General features: G+C 29.7%; 1 protein-coding gene across 3 annotated transcripts in view; it reads left to right on the top strand.

The window, feature by feature from the left end:
• Positions 1–1,353: 1,353 nt before the first annotated feature.
• The window catches only part of LOC136981425 (pre-mRNA-splicing factor ISY1 homolog), a 70,474-nt gene continuing 56,194 nt past the window's right edge, over positions 1,354–15,633 (top strand). The window contains exons 1-3 of one of the 3 annotated variants that reach the window (XM_067277746.1): positions 1,354–1,587; positions 14,824–14,898; positions 15,015–15,219. In XM_067277746.1, the coding sequence (XP_067133847.1) occupies positions 15,087–15,219 (133 nt within the window). In that variant the 5' untranslated portion in view covers positions 1,354–1,587; positions 14,824–14,898; positions 15,015–15,086. Of the gene's footprint in view, positions 1,588–14,823; positions 15,220–15,633 lie in introns of all 3 variants that reach the window. The other 2 variants (XM_067277745.1, XM_067277744.1) reach the window with 2 other exon arrangements.

The raw sequence follows: 15,633 nt of genomic DNA, 5'->3' as shown, positions 1-15,633 counted from the left end.
CAGATTACTTTCTGTGAGAAAGCAGAGATTGAAGAACTGAGAAGAGTAGAGATTTCAAGAAATTCAAACAAATTAGCTAATGTTTCTAAAAATTAAGTAGCTTATATTGTCTCTCTGAACATATTTAAAATGTATTATCGCGCATCAATTAACAGGTTCTTTAGATCAAATGAACTTTTAACTTATTTCAGCCTTTGATTTTAGGAAGTATATCATACATATCTAGGGAAGTCATCAATGAAGGTACGTACAAAGGCTGTATTGGTTCCATTACATCATCAGTGTGTATCCAGTTTTTTTTTTAACTCTTTCCGCCCCGTGGGCACTAAGAGAGCCTCTTTTAGAAAGCCCATTATGGGTTTGGCCAGGCCCACAATGGGGCGACCGGGTGGTGAGGGACGGGGCCCGACATATTCGAACGGACCACCCCCGAAAAATTCCTGGGGATTATTCGACCCGAGTATCCAGTTGTCTTGTTTTCACTTCACCACGAGGTTTTCGCTTACCTTTTCCTTTTAGACACGTTGTACAGCTTTAATCGTTCTTCTTGGTACCATCATCATCAAGATACTTTATTGCTTCATTAATTCAAGGATTCATTTAGATGGCCAGATTGTCGAGCGGTTAAGGTGACAACCTACCGCTCTGGGGTCTGTGTATCGAATCAGGACGGGTCAAAAATTCCTAGGTCCAACCGGATATGTCGGTTCCGTCCTTCACCACCCTGCTGCCCCATGGTGAGTTCCACAGGGCGGAAAGAGTAAAAAAAAAGTCTCATCCGATGCTGTAAGTACAGGAAGTTTGAATAATTATTGTCAGTTAATAAGAACTGGGTCTGGAGTACTCAGCTCTTATTAATTGAGACTGCAATACGAATTTCAAATCTTTTTTGCTTTTTTAATGTTAATTTTGAAAATATTTAAAGTTGGAACGGTATTAAAGAAAAAAATGTTTTGTTATTTACTTTCAAAAGTAAAAAAAAAAAAAAACTAAGTAGGATCATTTTGACTCCCACCATCTTAGTTAAGGATTAAAACTGTTTCTATTCTTTGCAGACTTTTACATGAGATAGAACATTCTAGTTCGTTGCCTTTATACAATACAAATGGCACACCCCTTGACTAAAAGGAAAATGGTGGACGTGTATTCATCTTTCTTTAAACACGGCGTCGCTAAAGCCTCTTTATGTAATATATTATAGCTGGTTGAGTTCAACTAATTTTTAATATATTAAATAAAATTTGAACATTTACCCATTATAACAAATTTAGGACTGCATACTTTAGCCTTCAGCAAATTATAATACGCACGATAATATTACTAGAAATCTAAAAGATTTTAATATCTACGAGATACAAAAACTTACATAATTGATAGCGAAAGTATTTATATTAAATAATGAAATTTTATTTGATATAAAACCAGTAGTAAAGATTTCATTTCTGTTTGGCGATATTTTGGCGAGAATAAGAAAGTTATTGTCTGAATGCACAAGTTTGTTGTTTCTCTGTAGTTTTGATCGTAGTTCATTTGAACTTTAACATATATTTTAAAATATTTTAAAAAAACATTTAATACTTTGAAATGGTAAGTTATGTAAATAGTAATCATAATAGATATTTAGGGAATAAAACAAAACATTGTGATGATAACTCAGTAAAAGTTACGAGTAATCCTTTAGCTAACATTGCCATTTACTCTGCCAAATGATATCTTATTAGATTTTAAATTATAATGATGACAAATTATGATTTAGTTTATAAGATTGACAAAGGTTTCATTTAAAGAATAATACAATTAAATGAATTTAATGTAAACTAAATGTTATGAAATTTTGAGACTGATTTAAATTAGTGATAGGCCTAGTGGATAGTTGTAAGATTCATCTGTTAGTTTCATAATAAAATGGAAAATAGCAGATTAAATTCTATGTAAATTGAAATTTTTATAATTAAATTGAATTAAAAAGAAATGTGATACAAATTTTTTAAATTATGTTATAGAATTCAGAATAAATCTAACTAAAATTTATTGTTTGTTGGTCAAATTTTTATTTATTTTTTGTTTTAAATTTAATACTTTTCTCTTTATTGATAAATTAAATAACAAAAGTTAATTTCTAAGGAGTTTATTTTAATAATGTAAATAAAATATATGAGTTTATATAAAGATTTCGACTTAGTCAATATTTTGCAAAATATGAAAATCTTTTTTTCAATTAAGAATTTTACATTTTTTGGTCAATAGGCAATATTGGCCAAAAAATGTAAAATTCCAAGCCCAATGGCGGTATCGTGTTTAACAACTTAGCCCACGCAAATGTGCCAGCTTTGAGTAGCCCACTTGACTGTTATGTAGTGATAAGAACAAAACTTAAGAAAAAAGAATTATGATAATGTTTGGTATTTAAAGGTTATGCAATTACTTAGGAGCTAATGATGCCAAAATAAATAATAATTAGTTGTCCGTGTGACTTATTCATGTGTATATAAAATAAAATAATGAAAATAAGTTATAACTGATTTTAAATATTTTTTTTATAATAAGTATTACTTTTATTACTGTATTGAAAAATTATTGTAACTGGAACAGAGACAGAATCTTTGAGACTGGGTAGTCATGAATATAGGCAGTTTTTGAAATTCTCCTCAATTTCTATGCGAGTTTACTTTTATTTTTTCAGATCAGATTGATGGAATAAAGTAACTCCTAGACAATCTGCCAAGGGGGTGCCTCTGGACAGGGTTTTCAGGGGAACTGACCCCTGTTTAAATGTCAGACACAAAGAAAACTTGGTAAAAGTCCGGCACAAACTCATGAACTACTAATATTCAGTGATCTTATCCACTTGTTTTATTTTATTTCATTTTTTGTTCAGTGTTAATAGCTAATGATCACTTCCCAGGCATTGTTGTATTAATGAGTTAATACAATATTTAATTTAACAATACTCATTAATGTTGGATGTTTGATTAAAAAAAAGTGAATGATTTTTTTATTGAAGAACACATATTGATGAACTATTCTGTAGAAATTAATAATGCTGTGAAATCATTTCAAGAACTTCATGAATTTTTTTTTTTGAGCAGAAAAAATTGTGGACTTATAAATTTCCACTGTTGTCCATCTGCTGTCCTTTAATCTTGAGAACAGAGTTAGATAGATGAAAGCCAAGACCAGATATGGAAAGCTTAAGGGCAGGAGGCCCTAATTTTTACTATATGCGACCTTCAAATGTAAACCAGAGGTCACATCACATTATTTTAATTCAAAAATTTTCCCTGAAAGGAGTTAGTTAGATGATCAGCATGACTTGATTGCTAAAGGAAAAGTTTGATATACAGAGTCAAGACTACTAATTCAAGGTGGAGAACATATATTTTAAACAAGTAAAACAGCAAGACCATTTTTGGGACAAGACTGTCTCGGAGACTCGCTACTAAGTGCTTCAACACTCATGGAGGATCTTGTTCTCATTCTCCAATCTTCTTTGGTATCACTGGTTTTGAGTGCAATTGTTCAATCTTCGCTGGTCTCGGCCACGACTATGAGGTCATTCATGATGCATTTTTGATGAAATTAACCTATCCAATGTCGAAATTTCACTCAGTTTTGTGTTGCCCTAGGTTGAAATTTTGTCAATGCCTAACGAAAATTTTCTGTTTTTGAAGAAATAATTGTGGCTATTATATTGTCCAAAAATATTTTTTTATTTGCACAAACGAAAGAAATATATTAGTAAATATAAAAACAAAAAAAAATTACATTTTGGAAGTTAGTTTTAATAAAAGATTATAATGACTAGTGCCATCTAGTTTCAAAAATGTTCCACTGCTGAAACGAGATATCTTGGGTCAACAGGTTGCAACCAGAGATATGTCAGGAATAACATGGGACAGGTAAATGGGTTTTTTCAAAGATTCGTTTGTCAAAATTTGATTTCACAGTGTTCGCATTTCGAACTTCCCAATGAGCAATGCATGTACAAATCTTGCACTAGCGCCTGTTTGTAGAAAGAGTGTTGCCATTTTGTATTTTATTTTGACTCTGTTCTCAGTCCCCTGAGTACCTACAAGTCTGGTTTTTTTTATGTGCACATTATTTGGGCACCAGATACTCTTTGCCAAATTGCAACTTCTGACATGTACTCCTTCATATCTCTAAGGTATCCAGCCGTCGACGACACTGTGATTTTATAAATAAGACATAGTCTCGTCAATAAATTAAAAAATACAATTAAAAGTTGCAGTCCAGCATTCTGATAATGTCACAATAAATATTTGCTCATTATATTTAACTTTAGCAAGCTGATTTTTTTTTTTGTGATGGCTATGAATTAATTAATAAAAATATCTCCTATATTGTCATTAAAAATAAATTATGAATTTTCTAAGAGTATACTTGTATTATTATTATAAAGAGACAATAATTGAAGTTTATGGTGCTGCCTGTAGTGGAGAAGTAAACATTATTGTTTTTTGGAAAAACATGTTTTGAGAATTAATTATTAAAAGTAAAGGTCAAGGCTGGAATCCTAAATTATATGCTTTGTATAAATTGTGAAGATCTGTATAAGAGTTTATTAGATCCAAGGAACATTATAGACATTACTGTTTTTGGGATAAAATTGAAAAATTATAGACCTATAAATTCCTCCTGTGTCTGTCCATTGTTTGTCTGTCTTTTCTTAATCTCGAGAAGAATGGAATTAGATAGATGAAACTTCAGACCAGATATGGAAAGCTTAGAGGCAGAAGGCCCCAATTAATTGAACATGAACTTCTGATGCAAATCAGAAGTCACATTATTTCAATTCAAAAATTTTTCCTTGTAAGGAGTTAGATAGATGATGGCATGACTGTTGCTAACAGGAAAAAGTATTATGTACATGGACAAGACACTACTAATTTGAGATGGAGAGCATATATTTTAAAGTAAATTTTAAAATAAATTTAAAAAACACGATTAAAAATTGCAGCACAGCATTGTGACGATGTTATGTATATATGATTACTAAATTAATGAGTTTCAGACAAATATTAACTAGAAAACTTGCTTATAAAATTTATGAGTAAATTTAAAAAGTTCATCAATAAAAAATTATGTATATATACACAATTAGGATAATAATCTCTTCTCAAACTACACTTATGAAAAATAACTACACTTTACCAATCTTTAACATTCAGTCTATTTTATTAAAGTAATCTAACGTTTTCAGTCAATTAATTGACCTTCATTAGGATCAAACAATTTTTTAATTTATGACAAACAAATAACTTTAGAAGTTTTCTCAATGCAAGTCTGAAAATAGATAAATAGAATCTACAGACTTCTTTTTCTTCTTAGCATTGTCCCACAGATGTAGAGTCTGTTATTTGAATCTTTGAAATAGAATCTACAGACTAATAACATACAAATATATGCATACACTAACTATACACACAAAAATAAAAGTAAAAATAAAAATTAATAATAATAATATAGAAATAGATAAATAAATAGATAAATACTGCACTCTTAGAACCTATAACCGGTGTGATATAAAAAAAATAGAAATTAAAGGATGTTAATCACCACAAATGTTTTCGAACTGCTGGGAGTTCTTCAGGTGTGAGACTGAATTACTAATGGGACAGAGTGAACTGTTAAAGGAATAGATAAATAAATAGATAAATAAACAAGTGATGATATAACGGGCAACGACTAATGCCTATCTGTCCGTACTTTTTTCTTTTGCTGATAAGTTCATAATGCACCCATGCTGCTCTCCATGCTGCGGAGACTTTATATGATTCTCTGAAATTTATAGCCTATCCTGCTAGACTGCTTTTGTGAATATGCCAGGCTTCTGCATATTTAATATGTCTCCTGTCCTGAACCTTATGTATTATTTTTGCTCTGTCCCATTTCACAGAAACCTCTGTTGGGTCTGCTATGACATATGTCACTAAAGCAGTGACTGGTTGCTCATTCTGTACATTCCACGTTCTTTTGTGCTTTTATTCTTTCTTTTAATGACCTCCTTGTAGCTCCAATGTAGTACAGTTCTTTTTTCCACATAGGATAGTAATAGATAACTGATAATTTTATCTTAATTTCTATATTATGAATTTCTCTTAAATTTAATTGCAATATTTAAAATATGGACATGGTTAAAGTTTCATTAGCATTTCATTCCATTTTTCAGTTAGGTATTTTTAAGAATTATCTATTTCTTTCAATTTTTAAATTAAAAAGTTATTTCTGTAGTTTAAAATTTTATGAATTAACTGTTTACTGCTCTTTTAAAAAGTTGTTAAATAGAAAATAATTAAATACAAGTATAGTAGAATTTTGATTATTCAAGGCAACGTGAACAAGTGATATAGTGGTTGCCTTGAATAATAGCTACCTCTGATGAGTGAAAACTCAGATAAAACGTAGTCTTGACCTTTCAGATTAATAATTATGAATATAAATCTTTTAACTTAATATGGTTTCACTTTTAAGCCTGTTTTTAAATTATTTATTATACAGCTAATCTTATAGGCTAATAGTTCTGTGAATAAAAATGTATATTATCATAGTTACATTTTAATATGAATGGTTTTGTGAAGTTAACAGTGAAGTTAAATGATCAAATGTGACAGAAATAAATCATTTTGTACCTGTAATACATGTTATCATTTTAAACTTTGTTTCAAAGTCGGAATTTTTGTTTTACAGTTGTTTCTCCCTTTTTTGTGACAAGTTTCCCAGTCACATCATTTTTTGTGGACAGTGTGTCTTGAATATGTTGGGATCTGTCTCTCATTACCCAACTGTCCTTGTTATGGTTCTGGCAAAACATGTGATGGGTGTGGAAAAAGGCCTTCTTAGTGACCACAGGGCAGAAAGTTTAAAAAAGTCACTTGCTTGGTACAGTCAGTGTTTAAAATAAACTATGGCATTTAGGAACTTGGTTCATTTTCAGCAAAGCTTTTTATTTTTAAATTATCATAAGACATTCATTCACATTTACAAATTTGCTTCAGATAATGTAGAACTATAGTTAATTGGTGGTCAGATAATCTGGATTTTGCTATATTTGTTTGTAGTTCTTAAATAAGTAAATAAATTATCAAATTTTTCAAATCCATCATTTTTTTCTTAAAATATTTATACTGTATGTGAATCTATTCAGATTGTGTGTTACTTCACTCTATATTAGAATTGTGATTGACTAGGCTCATTTGCAACATCAATACATTTAAAAACAGAAAATTAAAACTTATAGAAATAACAATAAATGTCTTCACATCTTGTCCTTTCTCACAACCTCAGGAATAAAACAATCTTTATGGGTGGAGTTGATCTTTTCTTTCAGGCTTCTCTTCTGCCTTGTTATGTAAAAATCTTAAAATACAATTTCCAGGATAATAGAATTATTAGGATAATAGAATTAGATAATACAAAATAAATGAGTTTTTAAAATTTATTGTTGTCTGTCATATTCAGAATTGCAAAAACTTTATTTAAAAAGATGTCCCCTCGAGAGTAAAATCGACCTGTCCGAGCGATTTGCTTGGAAGAACACGAACACTCTGCCATTTCGTTTTCGCTGGCCCACCCTGTATATTTATTTATTTATTTATAGTCCTTGGCCATTTTAATTAATTTTTGTATTAATTGAAATATTTTTTAAAAGTTATTTTTGTGATTGTTCGATATGTACTTGGATCCCCATATTCTTTCTATAATAGTCTTGTTGTTTGTTAGTAATTTGTAAATTGAAGGATTTCTATAGTAGTATATATTTGTATCCATTACCTTTACTATCTTCTTATATACATTGGTAAGGTACTTGTAACTAATAACCTTGATGTAACATTGGAGATCATTTTCTCACAGCTGCTGTCAACCATGCATTAAGTGTAATTCTGTTAATTGTTGAATTAATTTCTGGAATATCAATAATATCAATGTTGTATAGCTATCTGTTTAATGTATGTCAACTTCTTTTGACTGTCCAATAAATCATAACAATGGATAAAAGTTTGTTTAATAATAGTGACAAAGGCAGAGAGTTTGAATCTGAAGGGAACATTAGAAACTGCTGGGATGAAGAACTGATGGTATTCAAGTTTTCAATAAACATTGGTGTTAATATGCCCATCCTTTAAAGTTATGATTAAGTCTATGAATAAGCACTACACATATCCAGCAAGAAAATACAAAACTACATGAAAGCAAACATTTTCATCTGTGTTGAATAATCATGGTTAGACTAACTGACCTTCACAGTTTGAATGCAGCTGTTAAAGCAAACAGTTCAAACAGAAAACTTACTTGGGATAAGTGATTGTCATCTATGTACTAAAAGAGGGGTGGTGTAAGAGAGGGTTGTAAGACTAAACTCCATAGATTGACTTCCACAAAAGAGAAAAGAAGTCTTCATCTCTAAAGTTGATAGCCATGTTTTATCTTGCAGCTTTGTAAATTTTTAATTATTCTAAATATCTAAGCCATTATTTGTGGGAGGTTTAGAACAATTAGAAATTTACAAAGCCATGAGAAAAAATGCAGCTATCATGTTTAGAGATGTAGACTCCTTCCCCCCATGTAGCAGCCAACCTACAAAGTTTACTCTTACAATTCTCTCTTCTCCCCCTCTCTCTTACATCACTCCTCTTTTAGCATGTCAGCCTATTCCAAGGAACTTTTTTTGTTTGAACTGTTTGTTTTAACAGCTGAATTTGAACTGTGAAGATCAGTTAGTCTGATAATGACCATTCAACACAGATGAAAATATTTATTTTCATGTAATTTTGTATTTTCTTGCTAGATATTGGTTTTATGTGTAGGGCTTATTTACATATACCCAGTTTGAGTAGTTGAATAAGTATGAATATAAACAACTCCACAAACACAATTGATTAAAGTCAGACAATATGCCAAATAATAATTGGACTATAATAATCATTATAGACTGATAATTCAGCAGATAATCTGGCTTTAAGTCTATGAAATGTACTCATGTATAACTTTTCTGATTCAGCCTCAGGGTTAGCCTAAATTGATTATAATTAATTAATATGCTTGAAACTGGTTGATGCCTAATTCATTTTACCAAATGATTAAGATACCATCAACATTTTGCACATAAAGAACAAGCTTATAGAAATAGTTGGAAGAGTAGCTCATTTCATGTTATCTCTAGTTCCTGTAAGTTCCTGTAAAGGAGGCTTTGATTGGGACTCATCTATTATGCAAATATGTTTTGTTGTTATGATTAAGAAAAAAGAATGAATTTCATACTAGATGTGTTAGTTCTAATGTTTGATGGTGATACAAGAAGTCTCTAAGATGACAAGAACATGGTTTAATAAGTATGGAAGAGTATAATGAGATGAAGATCAGAACTGTAAAGTATTCATCCTCGTTTAATGCAGTTTCATCCAATTTTTTGGTTAAACAACATGGATCAGGTATGCCAAATTAAAATTCTGCAATGCGTGTTTTAATTCCAGTGTGTTTACCAATTTGGTTTTATAAATGGATATAGGAAACATCCCATTTTGTTTACATGTCAAAAGGAATGTTTTTCCTTCTGTGATTAGCGTTAACACTTTCGTCTTGTAAAATTTGGCTGACAATGACATATTTGTATCAGTAATTATCTAAGCTGGAACATCTTCAGGACAAGAAAACACTAGACACATCTTTCCAGCAAGAAATTTAATAAAACATGTTTTTGGCTTGCTTGATAAATCTTCAGGTTTACTGTTACAGAATGAAATTTAAACAGAGATTCTAAGTTTGGAACAAAATATTTTTTGACATCATTATGTTGTTTGAAATCGTAATGAGTTTTGAATATAAAGGATTACTGAATTTAACACAAAATTATGGTTGTTTGGCTATATAAGCTTTAAAATTGACATGACCCCTAAATGGACACATGCCCTTATCATTTGTTAGAACTTTCTCAGGGTAATATGTTACTCAGAATTTTTTTACTGTAACATTCATTAGTGGCATAACTTTGTACAAAGCATCAAAATTTTTTCTCCTTTCCTTTTCTATTGTTACTGAAGTAGAACATTGAAAGAATATTCAAAAATCTGTCTCTTGATGAAACATTGGGACAGAAATTGTAAATCAATACAGGGTCTGCACTCTAGTGGTTTTCAAAATTAGGTCTCTCTGTAACCATATTGCAATGAATTTTTATTTGTTTCTGTCAATGTCAAAGTTTTCTACAATTTGAATCTTGAATTAGGGCTTACTCTGTTTTTCACCTAAGAGCTGAGTATTTTTGTCTGGCATATAAATTTGTTTGCTCCTTCATATTTGAAATGAGCTCTTGATCAATAAAGTGACTAAAGAAAGCAATATACTTGCTTGATCAATGTCAATTTGCTGTTCAAGTTCATGATCACCAGTGTAAACAGTAATGTTTGGTATATGGCCCACTTATTTACACTCATCATCATTATTGGGTTGCATTTATTCTGACTTTTTCTTAGTTATAGTGGTATAGTAGATGTGGATGGGATGGCACTGTCAGAAGTATTGGAATCAGATTCTGGCTCTGAAATTATGCAAGAATGTATCAATTATATAGTATTACATAAATTATATGGCTCTAAAAATAATTACTGCTTACCTGTACTTTTTTCACACTTGGATAGGCAAAACAACCTCTATTACTCTCACGAAATATTTTGCTATCATCATTACTGGTGGTCACTAGACGAACTGAGAGAGAGAGAGAATTTGTCTGTATCATGCTACAAATGTAATGTTTTAAACTTAGGAATATTGTGATATATTGAGAAATGTAATATTACAGTTGCTGCAGATTAAATGTTAAAGATGTAACTAAGGTCTCCCCAAAGCATATTTATCTAGCTTGTGTAACTTGTTTTTACTGACATATTTTATCATCAACCTTCAAATCTCTGCCAGAAGAGAATTTTAAGTCTTTAGAAGTTTGCATTTTGTAGGCCTGTATTTTCTATTTTTGCTCTTATGTACCTTTGTGAAACAAACCTTTTAAAAAATGAAATATATAAAATTAAAATAGCAAACATCACCATTTAATGAATATCTGAAGGCAATTTTAATGTTGATGCACAAAATTTATGTCCAATTTTAATGGGATTCTTTCAAAAAGCACTTTAAAATTTTGAATAACTCCCTGATATGGTCATGATGAGCTAGTGGTTTTTGGCAGCAGAAAACAAAATTTAATGTTGGATAAATCTAATTGTGGATGGCATTCAGCATTATCCAAAAAGAGAACATGTCTTTCCTGAATTTTTATTTCCTTGTTTAAAGAATTAAGCCATTCTTCCATTATAATCAAAGTCATCCACAATTTCTTATTTCCTTGCCTTGTACTGGGTAGTTCCTGAATATATGTTTTTGAAGTAGAAGGGTTTGAGATTCTTTCCTATGACCCATTGTTCCATCAGCAAAAGCACGCAGGAGAATTGAGTTGTTCTTTGATTGCTTCCCTCAGACATATTTATCCTTTTACCGTATTTTCACAGATTGTCTGGCATGTTAATCTATTCTGGAGAGATCAGGAAATCAGATATTTCCATATAGTAAAAACCAACATGTCAATTTATCCTGGGAGAATGCTGGCATGCTGGTTTAAGTGAGGTTATACATCTTTAGAGGGTGCAGTAAAAAAAATGAAAGAGTTATGTCAGGTAAAAACAAATGCATTTTTATTCTAAAACTGTGAAACTGTCAGTATTACATATATGTTTACTTTTACAGTGGTACCTTGGTATTCGAACATAATCCGTTCCAGAAAGAGGTTCGAGTACCAAAATTTTGTTCGGGAACAGGGGCATTTTTTTCGAAATTTTTGGTCGAGTACCGATTTGTTCGGGCTCCGAAACGTTCGAGTACCGAGGTATGACTGTATATGTTTAATTTCTTCATTTTGTCTTTTTTCTAACAATGTAAAATAATCATGGAATTCCAAAAATGCTTTTTGTTTATTTTATGGTAATTTGATTCAAAAATGTAAAAAATGCATATTAAATTTAAGAAACTCCTGGTAAATTATCTCAACCTAAATCAATTAACATTGGTTTTGTGTGAAATTTGAGAGGAAGGTGTTATTTTTAAGATTGTGGTGGATGGTCAGTGTAGCCCACACTGACTAACTACTACTACTACTACTACTACTACTACTACTACTACTAATTAATATCAATAAGTTGCTAATTGTTTTATTTTCTTGTAAAGGAAAACTTTCTTCCTGATTTTAAATCAGTCAAATTACAATGGTGTTATATTATTGTACTTGGAAGAATTTTTTTTAAACATATGTTTAACAACTAATTTTGTTATATCTGAATAATTTTATATTTTAGTTGCAGTTTAACCAGCATGCCAATAACCCTGGGGTTTCAGGCATGCTGATCTGCCCTGCTTATATGTGGCATGCCAGTCATTCTGTCAAAATATGGTATAAACTCAGTTTTTTTTAGGAGAGCTTGAAAAAAAACCGTTTTGTTTCATTACAGCTACAATGTCTTTAGGTTCATAGTCTTTAATTTTAATTTAATCAATTTTTGCTTCCATTCTTTTATTTCTGTCAGGTCAACATCTTTAGCTTTCTCATAAATCTGTATGAAAGTTATAATGTGTAGAGCTTTGAAGCTTTCAAGCCAATTATTAGAAACTTTGATTGACTCATTCTTCAAATGTGTGATAATTTGTCATTCTTTTGTAGAATAGGTCCTGAAATTGGAATATTATATGGTCTTGCATTTAGTAACTATTCGTACATTATTCTATTATGAGTTTCATTTCTGGTTTTTCAAATTTCCATGATGTTTACCATTCAGCTATTCTTCTTTGATTTTTTTTCTTTGTTTCTCAGAATTTGATAAACTTGTGTTTTGAAACAACTAAATTTTCAGCAGAGTTCTTTAACACTTAAATGTTTTTCTTCATTATTCATGAGCTTGATTTTAGATTTTAAATGTAGTGTATTCATCTTTATTCTTGACGTTTCTGCTATTCTGAATTTCAATAATATAATAACTGATACTGTAAAGTTGCATTACACAATGATGATTTTTATTTAAGCTAAAAGTAAAGACTAAAAATAGAACACACAAAGATGGCATTATCAGACAGTTTTTGCACATTATTTATCTTCACTTCTGTCTTAAGAAGATTGTTTTACTTTCTGTGGACTCAAAATTGCAGGGTGTCCTCATTAAGCAGTTTCTGGCTTAAACAGATAAAATTACATTAACTTGTATATTATATGATAAGGTACGAGAAGAAAAATCATAATAAGCAGGTTTCCATTAAACTGGGAATCTGGTTTAAACAGTTTCCATTGTATCATTATATTAGATATTAAAGTAAGATTCGTTCTGCATTCAGTATAAATGGGTAACTCAGATAATAACCATTTTGTATATGACACCCCACACAATTTGTGAAAAATATGAATTGTTTTTGAGGTTTGCAAGGAAGTTTATAGTAACCAGTTAACACTGTGGTTCAGCTACCTAAAATTTTTCTCAGAAGAAAATGCAATAATACATATTGAGTTTTTATGGAGGAAGTTTTGTATACTGATTCCAGAGTTCTGGCTATAATTCTAATATAAAATTTTTTTAAATTGGTTTAACTTAAGAAAAGTAATTTTTTAGATTTCAGAATCACAGTTAATATTAAATTAATGCAGCAAATATTGTAACTATCAATTTAAAAACTACATGCCTTAGCATGATTGCAAGTTATATGTTCAAATGTTACTATAAAAATACACATTAAACAATGAATAAATTGCTGTTAAATTAAAATTGGAAAATAGGATAACAGAAGTGAATAAGACATTCTCTAGTCAAATAAATTGACTCCATTGGATAAAAGAAATTATTGGAGTATGGAATATGTAATATTGTAAATATTAAACAAAAGTATAAATTAAATTTTATATAATTCCTTAATTATTCAACTAGTTAGTTCTGGTCAGTTAGCATTTAATATTTAATGTAAATCTAATTGCAAGCTTTTTTCTTGTATTATACAAAATAATTCCTTCATCTATATACTTTTTCGTTTCTTTAAAAGGCATATGATTTGTTTTTATTATAATTTATATTAAGTTACTGTTATTTCGTGAATATAGTAACTTTTATAACTTACTAATGGCGTAGAGTAAATATCGGTGCTACAAAATATTTATTGTTGTAACATTTTTATTAATAAATTTTTTACTCAAATATTTAGTTATAGTGAAAAAATATATATTTATGTTAAATTGAAATACAAAAGTATTAAATAATTTTATGTTTATAGATTTGTCTTTTTCAGTTAATATTAAATTTAATCAAGAGCCTCTGAGTAACATCATTATTACTTTATCAATTAAATTTGCCCATTTAATTAAGATTAGCAGAAATTACTAATTACATTTTTTGAAGTTTATTGCAAAGTTATAATTTATTAAAAAAAGTTATTTCTAATAGTTAAATTACATTGGCTAATAAATATATAATTGATAAAGTTATAAGGTGATAACAAGGTTCAAACTCATATATGATTAAAGTTTATTTTATATAAAATGTTTAAATAAATGGCTGCTTAATGTGTTTTATATTGTTCATAAATATGTAATTTAAGCTTTGTAGATAGTTTTTTTTTTTTTTTTTTGATTGATAAAATATATTTGTTGAATATCATTTATATAAATATAAATTAGTATTCATGATGATTAATTTTTTTAAACATTTGAAAATACATATGGAAAATTCCCCAATTTTATATTGATATTCATTACTATTAATTTTTTCCTATGATGCATGGAATTAGTGTTTGTGGTTCTATCTTCTAAAAAAGCTTCATATTGCACATGTGGATACATATTTCAGCTCTAATATTACAAGTGTAAGCAATTTCTAAATTATTTATATTCAGTATGACAATTAAATGCAACACGTGAAAGCTGAATCATCACAATAGGTAAAGATAAAACCATTTTATCTTTTCCCTCCATTTGGAAGCTTTTAGCCAATCGGCATTGATGGACAAGTAAAACATCTGATGTATAGTTGAGGATTGATTGCATCTTCAAAATGGATGACAAACAACTAATTGAAGAAGTTCAGAAGCATCCAGAACTGTATGATCCTAAGAGAAGAGATTATAGAGATATTGATAAGCGAGAATTAGCATGGTCAGAAATTGCCGAAGTGATGGGTTATACATGTAAGTAAATTTATAGCAATCTATTTCTCCAGTTTTTAATATTTCAGAATATATTGGGTTGTTTGGAAAGTAATTTTGTTTTTTTACCACCAGAGAGATGAGTTGTATTTTTACCCACCAATTTCATTCTAAATTGTATTGTCATTATATATTTTGACAGCTGACATTTCAAGGCTTATTTGTAAAAAGTTTTGTTTGATTCTGTGCAACTTTTTTTTTTTTTTTTTTTCTTTCTCTCTTTTTGTGGTGTCCCATCAAATATGGAAAATTAAAAGCAGCATTTTTGGTATATTTTGCTTTTTTATTATCGAAAAGGTAAGAATGCTGTTCAAACAAGAAAAAAATTGTTTGACGTGTATGGAGATGATGTGTTGACAGAACGATAATACCAAAATGGTTCACAAAATTTTGTTC

This window comes from Centruroides vittatus, unplaced genomic scaffold (genome assembly GCF_030686945.1).
Source record: "Centruroides vittatus isolate TY-2023 unplaced genomic scaffold, ASM3068694v2 contig_754, whole genome shotgun sequence".
NCBI classification, from domain to species: Eukaryota; Metazoa; Arthropoda; class Arachnida; order Scorpiones; family Buthidae; genus Centruroides; species Centruroides vittatus.
The sequence above is the reverse complement of the archived record's forward strand: the minus strand, read 5'-3'. Positions and strand labels throughout refer to the sequence as shown.